This window comes from Notothenia rossii, assembly GCF_949606895.1.
Source record: "Notothenia rossii genome assembly, chromosome: 1".
NCBI lineage: Eukaryota > Metazoa > Chordata > Actinopteri > Perciformes > Nototheniidae > Notothenia > Notothenia rossii.
Window position 1 is genome coordinate 17,524,509 of NC_136912.1, and position 17,656 is coordinate 17,542,164.

The 17,656-nt window shown below is 37.6% G+C and overlaps 3 protein-coding genes across 4 annotated transcripts; 1 reads left to right on the plus strand and 2 right to left on the minus strand.

Annotated features, from left to right (window-relative positions):
- The first annotated feature begins 202 nt into the window (after nt 1-202).
- On the plus strand, nt 203-2,344 carry LOC307030192 (extracellular superoxide dismutase [Cu-Zn]-like). Its single transcript, XM_079666473.1, has 2 exons — nt 203-497; nt 974-2,344. Exons 1-2 carry the CDS (start codon nt 484-486, stop codon nt 1,605-1,607), a joined length of 648 nt encoding a protein of 215 aa, XP_079522599.1. The 5' UTR covers nt 203-483; the 3' UTR covers nt 1,608-2,344.
- A 125-nt stretch (nt 2,345-2,469) lies between these two features.
- On the minus strand, nt 2,470-9,484 carry LOC307030178 (coiled-coil domain-containing protein 149-like). 2 transcript variants are annotated; one of them, XM_079666456.1, is made up of 13 exons: nt 9,261-9,484; nt 7,001-7,162; nt 6,814-6,852; nt 6,542-6,649; nt 6,210-6,326; nt 5,646-5,818; nt 5,375-5,447; nt 5,097-5,181; nt 4,801-4,948; nt 4,618-4,694; nt 4,457-4,492; nt 3,838-3,903; nt 2,470-3,742 (listed from the first exon to the last, which is right to left on the minus strand). In XM_079666456.1, exons 1-13 carry the CDS (start codon nt 9,309-9,311, stop codon nt 3,216-3,218), a joined length of 1,662 nt encoding a protein of 553 aa, XP_079522582.1. In that variant the 5' UTR covers nt 9,312-9,484; the 3' UTR covers nt 2,470-3,215. The 2 variants fall into 2 exon arrangements, with proteins under 2 accessions (XP_079522582.1, XP_079522583.1); XM_079666457.1 differs by lacking the exon at nt 4,457-4,492.
- A 308-nt stretch (nt 9,485-9,792) lies between these two features.
- LOC307042819 (leucine-rich repeat LGI family member 2-like) lies at nt 9,793-16,462 on the minus strand. The gene is made up of 8 exons (XM_079686967.1): nt 16,057-16,462; nt 15,826-15,897; nt 15,356-15,427; nt 15,049-15,120; nt 14,848-14,919; nt 14,008-14,177; nt 13,137-13,301; nt 9,793-12,593 (listed from the first exon to the last, which is right to left on the minus strand). The coding sequence occupies exons 1-8, from the start codon at nt 16,230-16,232 to the stop codon at nt 11,758-11,760; spliced, it is 1,635 nt and encodes a 544-aa protein (XP_079543093.1). The 5' UTR covers nt 16,233-16,462; the 3' UTR covers nt 9,793-11,757.
- Nucleotides 16,463-17,656: the final 1,194 nt, after the last annotated feature.

Below are 17,656 nucleotides of genomic sequence, written 5' to 3' on the forward strand. Positions count from 1 at the left end.
CAAATGATTTGTTTGCAACTTATAGTTTTATTTTTGAAATTTATTTTATTTTGCTTGACTCAGTTTTTTTCTTCTTTTGAACTCATAGTTTTGCTTTATTCTGAGAAAGTGTTGCTTTATCTTTATGATACAAAACTAATCCCATAGATGCCCGTGATGAGCTGATTATATGCAGCTGCTGCGTGAGTAGCCTATATAGACCCAGTCTTCCTGAAAGAACTTGCGCTGAACTTCATATCCACTATAAATACGAAGGACGAATTTTTGTTCGAAGAAGGCAAGTTAGATTCAGCAGCACGTTTGGAAGAAGTTGCATTATGTCTGACTCGTGAAAAGACTGGTGCTCCACCCTCAGCAAACAGTAAACAACGCCTACTAGACAGCTTATACAAGATTTTTTTCTGAAATCGACAGGCTTCAACAGGGTACATTAGTAAAGACCTTTCAACAAGTTGTCATTTTTGATGGGATTTGTTGCTTAACATGCGTCTACACGGGTAAGTCGATTTTAGGCTGCCTGAAGTCTGCGTTTTGCTCTTAATTAACTCCATCTGCAGAGTAAAATATTGCGACATTGTATTTATTTATCGTGTAGCCTACGCTTCATTTAGCTTATTTTTCAGATTCTATATCCTAAAGATATGACGATAATGTGACTTTTACTGAAACCAACCTATATTATATTGTTATTATATTGTATTAAAAGTAGCTCAAACATTTCTGCAATATTAAAATCCTTCTGACATGTTGATGAATAACCCCATAATGTGAGTTTTTTTACCTTGTTTTTTTCCCGAACGGCTTTGAATAATGCATTTTACTTTTACCAGGAACAGAGTAGGCCTAGTATACAAATGCTATACTTTAACTTAAATTAAGGAATCTAAATACAGCAATCAATGTTTATTGTCATGCAACACATGATGAGTTTATCCATTTGAGGCACTCTCCTAACGATTTTAACATTTTTCAGGTCAATGAATATACTAGGAGCAGCAGTGTTGGTTCTGCTGGCCGGCTGTCAGCAATGTGTCTCCACTGACACTCCACCAGAGGTCTGGCAGAACAATATTACTCTATACGCAGCCTGCAAAATGAGACCCAGCACCTCACTCCCTGAAGGCCTGCCAAAAGTGTACGGTCAGGTGCTGTTTAAGGAGGAATATTCTGAGGGGAAACTCAAGGTGCTCCTTCAGTTCAGTGGCTTCCCCAAAGAGAGCGCTCCAGTGCCCAGAGCGGTGCACATCCATCAGTTTGGAGACCTGAGCCAGGGGTGTGACTCCACTGGAGGCCACTACAACCCACACAGCGTAGATCACCCAGACCACCCTGGGGACTTCGGTAACTTTGTGGCTCAGAAAGGAAAAATCAATACGATGATAGAGTCTGAGGCCACGCTGTTCACAGGGCTGTCTGTGATTGGAAGAGCCGTGGTGATCCATGAGAGGGAGGACGACTTGGGGAATGGGGGAGACGCTGGGAGCCTGCTGAATGGAAACGCAGGCCGGAGGCTTGGCTGCTGCATCATTGGGATTTGTCCCCCCAGCCTCTGGAATATGAAGTATGAGGTGTATAACAAACGTAAGCTTGTGGATGCTGGCATGTAGGGCAATTAAAGAGATTTGTCCTTGATTAAATCATTGATTGGATCCATTGTATCCCGTGTGTGGCTTATCAAAAATGGTGGGAAAGTGTCTTGAGAATTAAACTGCTCCAAAAATAAAATAAATGCTTCCTGCCTTTAATCCTTTTCCTTAAACACCATCGGTTTATGACCAAAGTATCGACACTACCCGAGCTAAGAAGGTTAACATGGCATTCATTTGCATGTGAATGTCATTTCAAATATATTATCACGCTTACAAAAACCTCCATTACATCCGTGCAGTGCAGGTTTCTATATGATATACTTAAAACATGTTTTTATTCAGTTAAATCATTTATTTTGCAGAAATAAATCCATGTTGTGCACATTCAACACATACACATATGGTTTTGTGGTATTTCTTTCTGATGAGTTAATACTTTTTGCTACAAAACATGACCAAAACGTCAGTGCTGGTAATGTTGTGGGTTCTTTGTGTAACAGACTAGTTAGTTCACTAAATGTTATCTTAACTACATTTATGTTCAAAGTCAACAGTCCTTAGTAGTGTCATGCAGCATGTTATACAGCTGTGATACATTTGTTTTTGTGATTACAAAAAAATAACTTTTGTGAAAGTGTTTAGCAAAAAAGCAAAACATCCCACATTTGATCATTTAGGATAATAATAAATGAAGTGTTTTGGAAATGTTTGCATTGTTTTTAAAGAAAATAAATAAAGTTGCTGCTTAAGCTAAACATCTGGCTGATTTATTTGTTGTAGAGATCTTTAACATAGTTTCCTAAATGTGGAGGCAGAAGCATGGACGGAGGTAGAAAGATAAAGGAGAAATCCTAAGCAACAACACCTCTTTAAGTTCATGTCAAATTAAATTACACATGTCCCTTTATTTTTTCATTAGTTCTATAGAAAACCTAAATCAGTGTCTTATTCCAGAGTCAACATTAGACATGTTATTAAAATGACATTCTCCTTCAATGTTGGGTTCATATTCAGTCTTAAGTAAATCTCAAAGACTGACATTTTGTGTCAATGCAGAGAAATCTAAATCACCCCACCTGGTCAAACTTTATGAAACACAAATTCGACAGCCCTTTTTTGCTACCTTTTAAATGAACTTGAATCATAGTTCCTCCCGCTCTGATACAAACGCATTATAAAGCTTCAAACTTTCTGGCTAAGGTTTGGGTTTCCTGTTTTAGGAAGGAAGCTAATCTCTGCCAAAATGAGCTCCAAAAAAGTTTTGGAGGCTGTTATAGCAGCGTATTGTTCAACAATCACATGTGGGTGTTACACTAAGGTTTCAACATTCTTTGGACCATTTATACATAAGACTCAAAACAGAACAAATTAAAGCATAAATAACATTGTTGGTTACTGACAGCGGACATATAGATATTTGTTTTGTTTCTCAGGAGGCATTCCCGTTCCTCTAACAGGGATATATTCATTTTTCTACTGTCAGTCAATCGTAACAACTCAGGTGTGTTTCATTATTCATAACAATGAATCAAGTAGCATTAATAATGTTCAAATGTATCAATTATCCTCATGTTTCTGAGGATTTCTCCTGATGCTCTGCACCACGAGAGCGGCTCGTGGAACACTTCACATTTCCTGACTTACACAAACATCTGTCTCCCCTGTAAGCTCTGTCTCCTGGTTTGACTGGACGTCCTCCTGCTCTTCTTCAGCAGGTGACATTGTGCTATTGATGTTTTCCTGTATCAAAATACACTCTGTTTCAACATTTTCAGTGCATTCCTCTGACTCTTCCTCACTTTCTCCTGTGGGGTCAGAGTTCTCTAAAGTTTGCTGTATGTGGCAGAGGTCTGACGGATGTTGTGTTGGAGAGGAAACACTCACACACTCCACTTCTCTTGACTGCTGAATGGTTAAATCCGTTGTGATCTGTGATTGGCCGATGTCAGGACACTCCTCACTGTCTGGTGTTTGTGTCTGAGGGCTGGCTGGCTCTTCCTCGGCAGGTTGGCACGTTTCCTCGCTGGACGCCGATGGTGTCTCCACGAGAGGCTCCTCTCCATTACCTGACACAGCAGGGGGTTCAGTCTCTTGGATGGAGATTTCTGTGGAGCTCTGCTGATCCACGGCTATTTCTTCTGACACTTCATCACCTATATGAATAGAAGATTTAAGAAATGTAATATCCGCTACACAGAACCATAGATGGCGTACACTGAGAGAAGTTTAGGGCACATTTATCCCTCACCTTCCTTTCCAGGAGACTCTGTTGGCTCTGCCTGCTGAGTGTTCAGGAAGATGGTTTCTTTTCCTCCTATTATGACAAAATATAATTCAAAGTAAGCCTTAATAAAAGCATGAGACATCCAGAAAGCTGTATGCAGTGGTGGAAAATGACTAAGTCCATTTACTTTACTTATGTCCAATTTTTAATTATTTGTACTACATGAACAATTCTACTCCACTAGTCAACAAATGTACTTAGATTTATGTAATAAGTTAAGTTACTGCTAATAATGCAATATATTAAAAACACCATATAATGTATCGAATTGAATAACAATTACTTGGTGATATTTATAAGCTATTCAGCAGTATTATATATAATGCATCAACAATTATTTTGGTACTTTAAGTATATTTTGATGCTAATACTTTTGAATTCAGAATTGCTACTTGCAATAAACAATTGTTCTACATGTTCATTTGCTATTTCTATTAAAACATTGAGTAAGAGTTCCAAAAATGCTTGTCACTGTTGTATTGAATAGAAAAGAGTACATTTAATTTGGGAAAGTATGAGAAGTTATTGAAGAACATGAAGTTTGCATGTTAAAAAGTATTAAGAGAAAGTGAGAGAAACGTACTTCCATAAATCCCCAGAGACACATTATAAGTCAGGCCTTCAGGAATCAAGAAGCAAAGGACAGAAGGAAGGATAAGGCATGTCAATTATTGTAAAAAGCAAGTAGAATACACATTTCAATGAAGCACATTAGTTCCAGTATATTAAGATAATGGTGGTCACCTGGCAGGCTCCATAATCCAGACATTTCTAATGATTTTAGTTTCTTCTCCAGCTCTGCTACTCGGTTTCCCAGAATCCTAACAACAAAAAGGAACAAAAACAAAGATATTTTCATGTTTTCTTCCGGCCTTATTGATAGAGATTACTGTGTATGTAGAGGGTGTTAGGTACGAGATTGAGTACTTGTTGATTTGGCGTTGGTGCTGAATCACCATGTTCTTCTCGTGGATGGTTTCCAGCAGAGCTGTGGCGAGGGACTTGAGGTCTGAGATGGACTGAGGAGTCACCGGCAAACTGCAGCCGTTTTCTTCAGACAGTAATAATTCCTTCACTGCACACACATCATTATTCTCAGTTAAACTACAGTCACCACGTAAGGCTTTCTACAAATTAAGGGTTTCTAAAACCGCATTTTCCTTCAAAGCTTGTGTAAATGTCTACATGTGCATTTCGTTTTAAAAATATCTGATCCTTCTGACCTTGTTTAGCAGAGAGCACCCCAGTCAGCGCACTACTGTTAGGTTTCCCACAGATTTTAGAGGTTTTCCTGCAGTCCAGCGCACTCTGAAATCAGAGAAAATGATTAGGCATGAGAGGTTTGTGATCTGAGGGAAAGGTAGTTTGAAAAAAAAAAAAGAAATTCACATTTAACATTTGCAAAAAGTGAAATGGTTTCATTTAATTAATAAGTAGTTAAAAATACTGTAAGAGTAAGATATTTAACAAATAAGAAAATCAGAATAAAATATGTAGCTACCTTGTACTTCACCAGGTTGGATTTGAGCAAGTGGATTTCTTCTTGAAGTTGACAGAAACGCTCATGCAAATACCTGGGATATAATTATAGTAATAATTATAATATTAGAAGCCAATCAATAAATGTACATTCACATTTTATCATCATCTTTTTGAATTTACCAGCTGATTAAACATAAATATATAATCCAAAGTTATAGATTGACCCTTAAACTGTGAAATAACTGTTGCAGACACACAAACAGTGACATTTTTATTTTAAAGAAACAAACCTGTTCTCCATGCAGAGTGCATCGACGTCTAAAATGCGTATCTCATCGTTGCCCAGGATGTGGTTGATCTCCGCATTGAGCCGATGAGCCTTCTGCTGAAACACGTCCCGCTCCGCTCGAACGTCCTGAAGCTCGTCTGTGAGCGACTTCACGCTGTGCTCCAGGACCTCGTTCTACAGACACACAGAACATACCAATACATTTGTGATACACATTGTAAGTTCACCTCTCTAAGAAAGCCTCCTATAGTTGGATAGTGTTAATAAGAAAAACTAACTATGTCAGGTTGGACTACATTTAAATCTAATAACAAAGTTGTTGACATTAGGAGGTCTTTTTGCTTTGAATAAGTTTGACCAGGTCATAAATACAACATCTCTTTGCACTTACATACTGTTACAAAACTAATGTTCATATTTTAAATGCAGGATTTTAAGAACACTTTTACAAGTACTACTTCTGTTAAATATCATGATGCGTTCACCAAAAAGCCATTAACTGAAAGTCACCTTCATAATCTAAATTATTGCATTAAACCAAATGAACAGGAAGCAGCCTTCTCACCTGCTCTCCGGCTCTTTCTAACTGTCGGACCAGATCCTCTCGCTCATGAGCAGGAAAGTGTCGAGTGCCGACCTCCTCGTCTCCAAGCCTCTGTTTCGTGATGGTCATTCGTAAAAGCTGTTGGGAGAGAGATACAAAGTTTTGTATTTTGCACAGTTTTCCAGTTTTCTGCTTTATTTAATCTGATAAACCTCTTTTTCTGCATGAACTTTTATGCCGACTCAAATCAGATACATTCTTAACTATAAATGTTGGTAATATATGCGAGACCGAAAAAGAGAACTATTCATATTTAATGTGTTGCAATGTCCAGTATGTTGAACAGTGTTTACCTTGTTGTCACCTTGAGCTTCCACCAGGCGTTGTTTGAGCTCCTTCACCTCCTCAGAAAGTTCACTGCTCTTTTCTCTGGAGTCCCTCAGTAGCTGGGCTAAATTCACCTGAAGAGGACATGAAGATACGATCACTACCACTACACAGACTTATAATTGGTCTGTTACATTAATATATCCACAATAAACAATTGTGATGTAAGCTGTACGGAACAATAATTTTATGTTTATAGCCATTTCAGCCATTTGGAGTATATGTCAAAATCACTTACTTGATTCCTTTTCTCAGGAGGCAGAGTGGGATCTCCATCCTGTTAGTAATAAAAACAAGGGAATGGTCATTAAATGCAAATTGTAGAACATTTGTTTTGGACAAATATATTTTCTGTTCTGCCATTTATTCTGCCTAATTTTTTTACGATGATGATGTATTGTTACGCCTTTACAATTGTTGCTTACAATGAGCTCTCTGTACTTCTTCTTGAGTCCTTGGTGTCTCTCCCGCAGCTGGTTGGCCATCAGCTGGTACTGATCCCTCTCCTGCTGGCAGGTGTCCAGCTCCTTCGACAGAATCAGGAGGGCTTCCTTCTTACTCTCCAACTTCCGCTTACAAACGAGGAACTGCGTGTAAGAAAAAAATGTTTTAAGAGAAAGTTAAATAAATGTGTTACATGCATACTGAATCATACTGGCTAGGTAGGCAGTGTCATCTTTCAAAAGCCAGCAACGTAATATTATTGCTTATAAGAAAAGAAAATGAAGCAGTGCAGCCAAGATATTGCATATTAAAATAACCACATGAGAACTTCTGATGTTGATTTCTGTCATGACATCTGTTTAGGTTAGAAATTCCCCTTTTTAGGGCTGTAAATTATGATTATTTTCATTATTGATACATCTGCTGTTATGTTTTTGGTTAATAGAGTCAATATCACGATAAAGTAACTTTGGTGTCCCCATCAGAATCACTCAGTCATCATGAAAATGTAGCAGAATAATGAAACTCTGAGGTCTTATTATAAAAGGCCAAACATATACACACATATCAGAACAATGATAAGTCTCTTGAAATGTGTTTCCTTCATTTTATACCTTATTTTTTCATTGCATGTACGTGATTTTGGCATGTCCCACACATTGCTCTGCTAACTACAGTGTGTGTAATACATGATAAATGATACTACATTTTTTAAATAATTATATGGTTTTATTGTCCACAACGAATTATTTGATAAAAACGAGTCATTTTGATCATGTATATTCTATTTTCATAATAATATTGAACATTTTTCATGTGTCCCTGACATTTGCTGTCCACCCTGTCATTAAGGGGTAACTGCCTCATAAAAAACATCTGATGTATTCAGTGACATTACTACCACCATTTTGTCTTTCCTCAATGGAGGCTGAGACATTGGCTAGTTGCAGAGTAAGTATTTTAAATCATATTATGTGTGTGGTTGGATGTTGTCAATCTTAAAATGTCCACTCTGTCATAGTGAAAAGTCAATTAATATAAAAACCTTTCAGAAATTCGAAATATATTTGTGAAACACAGTCACCTTGGTAACTGAATCATGTTGCTAACTGAAGGTCCACCATGTGCTCATTAAATGCTCATATGAGCCAAAAATGTCCACCCTGTCATTGTCCACCCTGTCAGCAAGCCTTCCATGACAGGGTGGACATGGTACAAATAGTTTGCCATAATTTCAATGTTATCCAAATACTTTTTTCTTTAACTGAAATATATTGTTGAGAAAGGGACTTAATAGCTTTCTGAAAATATACATTTTATAATCACTATTACAATGTATTTACTCTACTTTGAATTTGTCCATGTCAGGGTGGATAAATGTTTGCTGTTTACATGTACATTGTCTGCCTGCAGTTCATTTATAAAAAATGTGGGAGCTTGACCAACATCCATTTCTAACAGCATAACACATTATTACAATTAATATGAAGTTCAATGGAAATCTCAGCTTTCTTTTGGAAATGGGGAAGTCTCAAATGCACCTTATGGTGATATTGACTCAAATTAAAAAGAAAATACAGAAAAATGCCCAACAAAATTTCCCGAAACCCAGAGATTTTGTATTTCCAATCATATAAAAGGAGCAGGAACAGATCTTTTTATTTTTGCTCAATAAATGATCCATCAATTATCAGGCCTGTTTTCTATACATGTTTTGTCAATTAACTAATGGATGTATTAGACCTGCACTTGCTAAAGTGTTGAAACATTCTGCTATATAAATATGGCTTATAATTTGTAATGTTGTTAGTCATACCAGACAGTAAGATTTGCTTCTACAATTTACTGGATCTGACTATAAGACATGTACATAAGGGGGATCATAAACTCACCACGAGCTGTCATCTAAATGTATTGATTGTGACAGATTAGCCGTAGTGAAAAGTAAATACACCTGCAGGCTGTAGTTACATGCCATCATCTCTGTATGGCATCAGGATCTGCATGTATAAAAGGAAAACACAGATCTACTTCCTTGCACAGGCAGAGATGTAATCCTCTTTACTCCGTTAATCTAAACGACATCTTCACCTGGCTGTGGATACAAACAGGAGGCGAAACACCGCATGCAAAGAATGTGAAACGACACAAATGAAGCCCTAATGAAATAGTTTGCGGCACGAACACTGGTGGAGGTTACGAGTGTATCTGTCACGGTCCTCTCTGCGGATTTCTCCTCACCTCGTTCACCAGACCCTGCCAGTCGCTCTCGCTCCTCCTGCTCGGATCCATCTCTCTCCGCACTGCAGGGAAAAAATATATAGTAATGACGCAAGGTGAGTTTCAAAACAGCATCACTGGGTTGTGATCGGATTTAAAGACGCATCAAAATCGTGGATTAACTGATCGAGGAACAGGAGCTGTATCACTTCCGGACGTCACTGACGTGAGAGATGCGTCACGACGCATTTGGAAACCCTCGTAAAAATAGGAACTAACCGTTAATAGTGGACAAGTAGCTTTGTATTGAGACCTTTATATACAGTCTATGATGGAGACCTACATTGGTAAAAAACGATTTAGCTTTAAATACATGAAAGAGGCCAACATGAGATTAGTATTCCTATGATAAATAATTATAAAAATATATATGATTTGAGCTGCTTATAAGCTTATACAATATAATGTCAAAAATATCTTTATTTATCCACTGACTTAAATCAAATATGCATCTTAATGAAAATGTTCATGTCCTTATAGATACAAATTGAAGTATAGGTAACTGTATTTTTATTTTGTGCAAATCAATGAAAAAAAAATCGATATTGGATAAAGAAAAGTAAACATGGAGTTTCCTGGCAGCAGAACGATAAAGTCTGGAGAGCAGGGATCTGACAAGATTTTTTATCTCAAGAGGCTTTTAAAAGCTGCATCAATCACATCAAAGCCTCATGACTGAAAGACAATAACACTATATGATGATGATGATGATGATGATGATGATGATGATGATGATGATGATGATGATGATGAAGATGGTGATGATGATGATGATGATGATGATGATGATGATGATGATGATGATGATGATGATGATGATGATGATGATGATGATGATGATGCTTGCTTTGTCTTCCTGTTCTTTTCAATAACCATATGATTGTGTTGTTTGTCCTCTGCTGCAGTTAAAAGGAAATGCTGTCTCAGATGCCAGATGCCCTATCAATTTCAAACGTGCTAGCTGAGGCGCTTTGTCTCTGCTTTATGGACACAATGCACAGTCTGTGCATCTGCAAGAACGGAGGACAGAGTGCAATACAGATGAGTACAATACATGTAGTTAAAGGCTCTTTAATGCGTTTACACAAACACATTCTTACAAGACTGAAGGCTGTCAGTGAAGCGTTATAGCTCTATAGAGTCAAAAATAAATATATACTCAGGAATATTACAGAAACATAGAAAGGCAATTTTTTTTTTAAAGAAATCTGAAATGCTAACAAAATATTGCTTATGCTAGATATTGGAAGCATTTTGATTTAAGATGATGTGACCAGGGCCTAATTTGAACATCATGCCATTGTAATGTCAAATATTTATATTCGAAACCAAACTGACTGTAATTAAATCTGTACAATAAATGAAAAATATCAAAGGATCATGAAATACAAAGCAAACATGTGTGTCTTAAGACCATGTAAATGTCATTTCAAGTCACATAGCAGCACACAATTAACCTCAAGATTGTTATTTAGAGCAACAGTCAGTATTTCACATTTTGCATAGTAATAAGAGAAAATTACATTTATTTCTGACACCAATCAGGCACTCTGTTAATAATGTAGCTTGTTATGATTGCAGTGCAGTTAGGCGTTAGTCTTATAATATAAAGCTAATACATTCAGCTGCGTTATTGGGTATAATGTCACCAAGAAAACCTCTGTTTCATGCACATTTTAATCATGACAGTAAGTAGTTGTTCATTTTGTCCAGTTATCACTTCAGATACACAGTTCTGTGCATTTTAGTGTTACATTTGACTTTTTGCTTGCAGTGGTTGGGCCTGGTGTCTGAAACAATCACTGCTTTCCAACCTTATTTTAGCTTCCCAACACAACCATATATTCATGTGTACAACCATGTGGTACACCATGCATACCTTCTCAAAGTGTGTGACATCATCCCTATTTTCAAACCATTATCACATCTTGACCCTCTCTATGACAGAAGACTTTTCAAATGTGACCTTACGTAAGAGCTATTAACAGCTTTTCCAGCATACCAACACCTTGAAAGGTGCAGCGCCATAGGCAAAATAGTTACTATTTCTGGCTTCTCACTTTAAATAAGCACCAACCTAACAGGTGCAACATTAGATAATCATATATAATGCAATTTCTATGCATTTTTTATATCCCTAAAGTTGTCCTACTACCTGTATGGGGTGGCCAAACTAAAGCTATGCCCATAATAGACACCTTTTAACATAATATGTAGTTTGCCACAACAATATCTTCATGCTGGTTTCATTTCAAAAGTTGAAAGGCCATCTTTAATGCCCTTAGTTAATGTTTACTGAGGACCTAACGTACCTCCAGAATTGCTAGAAAGTCATATAAGTTACAGGAACCTGGCAAAGATGTTATAATGTTACATAATATACAACATTTGAGACTGCTTTTTAGTATTTATGGAACAATTATTCCGATAAAGTGATTAGTCATTATCTTTGCAAGGTTTATAAGCTTAAGTCTACCATTACATTCTCAAAAACCATAGATTTGCCCTTGAGGCTGGAGGAGAAGATGAAATGCCTCCGCTCGGTGGTTAGTACTATAAATGAGCGGGGCGACTGCACATAAATGTCCTTGAACTTGTGGAAGGTTTTGGTGTCTGCATCCCAGAGGTAGATTTGTGTGAAAGAGTAATCGCTGCCCAGAGCAAGGTAATGCTTGTCAGAGATTATGAAAGGCTGGAGGATCATCGCTCCTCGAGAAGGAAGAGCCTGCACATCAGTGAACTGCTTGTTGGTCCACTTCAGGACTTTTGAGTCACCGATGTAGCAAGTCATGGCCAGATACAAGTCCTTGTCTATCCGGAAGGCTTTGACTGCCACCACGTCGTCAACATTTGTGATTTCCCCGTGAAATATGAACTTCAGGGTGCTCTTGTTCCAAAGGTAGATGACAGGTGGCTGAGAGCGGCTGGTTAGGATGAGGTAGGACTTCCCGTCCCATTCGACAAACTCAGCATCTGTATCACGAAACCACTCGTGGAGAAACTGGTAGGAGAAGAAACCCGTTTCATTGCGGTCTGGTTGGTCGGTCCACTTGTACAGAGTAGACATTCCTGCCTTGGAGCTGTCCACGATCACAAAGTACCAGTCTCCGTCCATTTGGAAGACCTCAATATCGTTTGGCTTGGAGATGTTAAAGACCTCAATGGTTTGAAACTTTGTGAACTTGTTTTGACGATCGTCAAACTTGTAAATATGGGAGCCGCCAAAGAGCTGGGTAACAATTACTAAGACATGGTTGTCGATCAGGACAGACTTGCATCCAACAACAGACTTTCCTGTGAGGATGAAAAAGATGTGCGTTATTAAAACACAGACAATTACATCAAAGTTGATCATCTATCTACCCTTAATCAACAATTTCATTATAAAGCTGTTCTCTTCAATTATTTAATTTTTGATATTGTCAAATTAGCTGTGCATTATCTGTGGCTCTAGGTCCAGAGCCCACTGGTTCTTAAAAAAATAACATAACAAACAAAAATAACAAACATTTTAACAAACATTTCTCAAACAGGATTGCATTTTGAAATGGTTGGGAAATGTTTGTAGCTGTGCATCGACACATATTTGGTGATCTGGACAGTATTTACAGCACCAGGACACTGTTTGTGGGATTAATAAAAAATAAACGATAGTTCATTGAAATAAAGTAACCTGTCAGATGGGGTCAAATGTGTTTTAGCTGCATTACTTGTTTCTAGGACCAATTCTTTGTTGGTTTTGGCCTTTTCATGAGATTTTCCGACTGTAAGAAAATCCATGAATATCACTGGACTCATCCTTTAAAAAATAAAGACTTTTGGTGAATGTTATCAAACCTGTTATATTGTCAAATTTCCTGAAATTCATTTCCACGTGATCCCACTCCATGACCACACAGCTGTTGGAGATGGGGGCAGCCATCGCCACGTAGATGTCTTCTTTATAGGAGAAGATGTCCGCTGACATGGACTGAATGGGAATATACTGATGACGCACAAAGTCTGTGAGATGCAGAGAAAAAATAAATCTACTAGTCTGCTCAAAGAAAAATATACACATATACACTTATAGTATGTTAAATTACATAATGCTCCGTCAACATGTAACAAAAAAGTTTTCATGTCAAATTAATGAAATGTAATTTATTCCAATACATAAAGGTCTATACTTACTTAAAATATTTAACAAACACCTACAAACATTACATCCCCACCAGCTGCAGTTGTTCTAAAGACGATTATATGATTATATGGTAAACAATATACGTCAGCATTTTACAGTAGTTAGTTACCATGCTGACCATAGCATTTAGCTCAAAGCACTGGTGTTCCTAAGTGCATTCTGACAGAGCTGCTGTTGTAAGTGTGTGTGTGTGTGTGTGTGTGTGTGTGTGTGTGTGTGTGTGTGTGTGTGTGTGTGTGTGTGTGTGTGTGTGTGTGTGTGTGTGTGTGTGTGTGTGTGTGTGTGTGTGTGTGTGTGTGTGTGTGTGTGTGTGTGTGTGTGTGTGTGTGTGTGTGTGTGTGTGTGTGATGTGTCTGTTTGAAGGCACATATAAACAGGAATTACATCTGCTTGTTTGTTTTTGAGTGCATGCTAGTCTCCTGTTTTTATTTAACAGTTTTAATGATTTTATTTACCTTTTTTTTAACATTGTATCTTTAGCTGTCCCTATTCATTATTCGTTTGATGGCGTTTGTGTAATTTTACCTGTGGAGATACACTCGCCCGGTTGGATAGGAAGGTCATTGAGCCGCTTGCCCTTCATGTCACTGGGGCCGGCACAGAAGACATCTGACACTGTGGCGTTGGTGTTTTTCAGCCACATCATCAGCCACTTGTTCTCACAAATACACTGGAAAGAGTTTCCTCGCAGATCCCTGTTGTATGACATGATGAAATCAGCTTGGACACACTTAATATATTTTAAAATTCATAAGAAGAAGTATTCAGGCGCCACAAAGGCGTGAGAAAGTAAAGTCCTTAAAGATGTTTCTGCATGTGATGAAACTTAGTAATATTCAAACCCACTTTTTGGTGCTCAACATGATAATGCATTGCTGCATGCTTCTGGACATAAACCTTGCACCTTTTAAATGAATTTTCAAGAACAAGCATATACTGTACAGCAGTTGGTCAGGATTGATGATGAAGTGTTTTGGAATGTATACCCATTGACCTTACCTTGATTATTTAAGCCACATATTATGTTTCAAATAGGTTTTACATTTCACTGTAGAACGATTTATTAAAATGAATTGAAAAAGGTAACAAAATAGCTAGAAAGAAAATCTTAAAAATATAATGCAGTATAAAGGAAACAAACAAAGAAACTCGATAATGCTATCCATATCATCATTCTTGTGGGGTTTAATGATGCCAAGCACAAACTCTGCCTGAGTCAGCCTCACTTAGCAACGCAGTCAAAACACACACACACACACACACACACACACACACACACACACACACACACACACACACACACACACACACACACACACACACACACACACACACACACTGCTGACACCACAACTGCTTACTCACAGTTCCAGCAATGAATCCAAGTCAAAAAACAGATCCCTTGGCAGAAACCTCATCTTGTTATTGGCAAGCGATCTAAACCAGAATCACAAGGAGACCAGAAAAATGAACAAATATGTAATGTATTCAGTCTTTCTCTGTCAAAGTAAGGGGATGGTGCTGCAGATTATGCATGCGTGGTACAGAAAATGACTGCAGACTTACAGATGAGTCAAATCTCGCAGACCACGAAAGGCATATTTGGTGATGGTTTCAATCGTGTTCCCTTCAATAAATCTGTTCAGTGAGTCAAACAATGTGGTTTCACTTGAAGTTAATAAATGTCATATTCAATCATTTCAGATAATGATAGACATGTCAGAATATTATGGATGTTATAACGTTTTGGAGAATAAGATAGTATACTGTATAGTTAAATTAACTTATATGCAAGGCAAAACATATCTGAAAAACAAATAACATGATGTAAGTTAACATGATGCATTAAGTAAGCATTAGATTCGATACTCACAAGTATTCCAGATGTGGTAGGCCAGAGAAAGCATCATCTTTTATTGTTGTCAAAGAATTTGCATTTAAAAGTCTGCAAAGGAAAAACACTCAAACAATTGAGTAAGCCAATCAATAACACTCCCAAAACTTCTGCTTGGTTTTCAAATAACCATGACACACAAAAAGATCAAACAAGTTAGCACTACTATCAAATCAAATCAAGTTTTATTTATATAGCACATTTATAAACGATTTTTGGTCGAGCCAAAGTGCTGTACATATAATAAAAATAGCCTGCAGTAGAGACGCTTTACAGCTAATACAATAGCACAGATTGTTCAGAATATCAGTATGAGAAAAAACGACACCCTCTATCCTTAGACTATAATCTATTTGTGTCTGTGTGTTGCACTGTCTCTAAAATATACCCCTGATATAGCCATTAATTATCAAGTAGCCTAATCAATAACGTGACAACATTACACTTACAGCAGCTGAAGAGATGGCATTAGAGAAAACATTCCCTCTGTGATTTCAGAAATGGATCCATTAACCAGGCTCCTGTTGGGAGTAAACAAACACAAATCAAAGTCTGTACCAGACACACCGAGAGCCAACTCTGCAGGGGAGCACCGCGTGGCAAGTTAATTGTCTCCTTGAACGCAACATTGGCTGTTTTATGCTTAACAAAATAAATCATCCACAAACACTGATACTCACAGGGAGTTGATCTCACTCGGTATGGTCCGTGGGATCTGTAAAGTCCCGACGCAGATGATGGTCTCCTTGGTGCAGGTGCATCCTGAAGGACATTTGAAAATCCGTTTGGATTCAACTGCTGCATAAATGCACAGGAGCGAGAAACAGACCCGTAGCCACTGCTGAGACGATGTCATGTTGCCTCTTGAGCATTAGTAATATAAAATAAGGCCGTGATCGGTGCTAGCTGCAGCTTTTACCCGCCTGGTCAACAACCAAATGCAGCAGTGGTGGAAACCCTGACACAGGCTGACACAGAGCGTCCCGGAAGGATACCTCACTCCCGGACAGAGGGGGGGGGACAGAAACGATGAGTCGTCAGTAATCACTGTGGTAATGTGGTAATGTGTTGAGACACGCAATAATGTGTTCAGTGGAAAATCAATGACTTAACGTCCAAAAACATATTTAGAAAAGTTATATTCAAGGTGGTATATCAATACTAAATCATAACAATGCTTTAAACTTTGCATACTATTCTGCACAGTTTCTATCATATTCTGTGTTTATTATATTCTATTTGATTTTATTTACTTGTACTATTTTATCTGTTTTATTGTGTTGCACTTTTAGAGGAGCTTGTGACCTAGGATTTTTATTGTCATAACTACACTGTGCAAACATAACAATAAAAGCCTTGCAACTTGAAACCTTGAAAATGTGGACATTTCAGCAACATGGACAGCATTAACACATTGATACATTTACATACAGACTTTACCACGTAGTTATACCAGATGACTTCATCAGTACAGAAAGCCCCATAAAGAGGAAATGCAAGTAATGCAGCCTGCAGGCCACCAGTTATATGAAACATGACCTCACAAAACATGTGCCCAAAACTTCCTCCTTGTCAATTGTTCTCCTCAAAGCTTCAGTTATACGTGTCCAGCTCAGTGTAATTATTAGGATATACAGTATATTTAACTCATGTCTGGTGCAGTGCTTTTACATGATTATACCACTAGAGGGTGGCTATTGATAACTAAAGGGGGGACAAACTCCAAGTCTGACCAAGTTTACAGATTTGGTCACTCAAAGAAAAAGTAAGCTGCTATATTTATCTATTCATATGATTTAATATGATGCAATTATTTTGATAAGGTTTAGTTTTCTAGAAGAAAATCATCCATGGAGCATTTATTGATAGCTCCTCCATTATTGTGTCCTCAAATAAATATTTTTCAAATCCTACAAACTATAAAATATGGGATTTGTGAGTTAAATATTTAGTAATACTTTCTGCAGGAGTCTTTGTTGCTGTCTTGGTCTTACCTTCTACACATGTACATTGATGAACAAAAACACACAAGAACGCAACTTTTTCTTGGGGTTCTTATTTTACTCCACTTTCCCTTTTCAGGTTTTTTTTTTTTTGTTATTTACAAATTGTAAACAATAAAAAAAGGGTTTATATTGAATGGTTTAAAACAAACTACAAGATCACAATAGGACACACTTAATTTCACACTATTCATTGGATTTGCAATCCACAATCATGACCCTAAAGCTTTAAAATAAATGTGATTAAGTTTGCTTTAACAGCCTGATAGCAGCATTT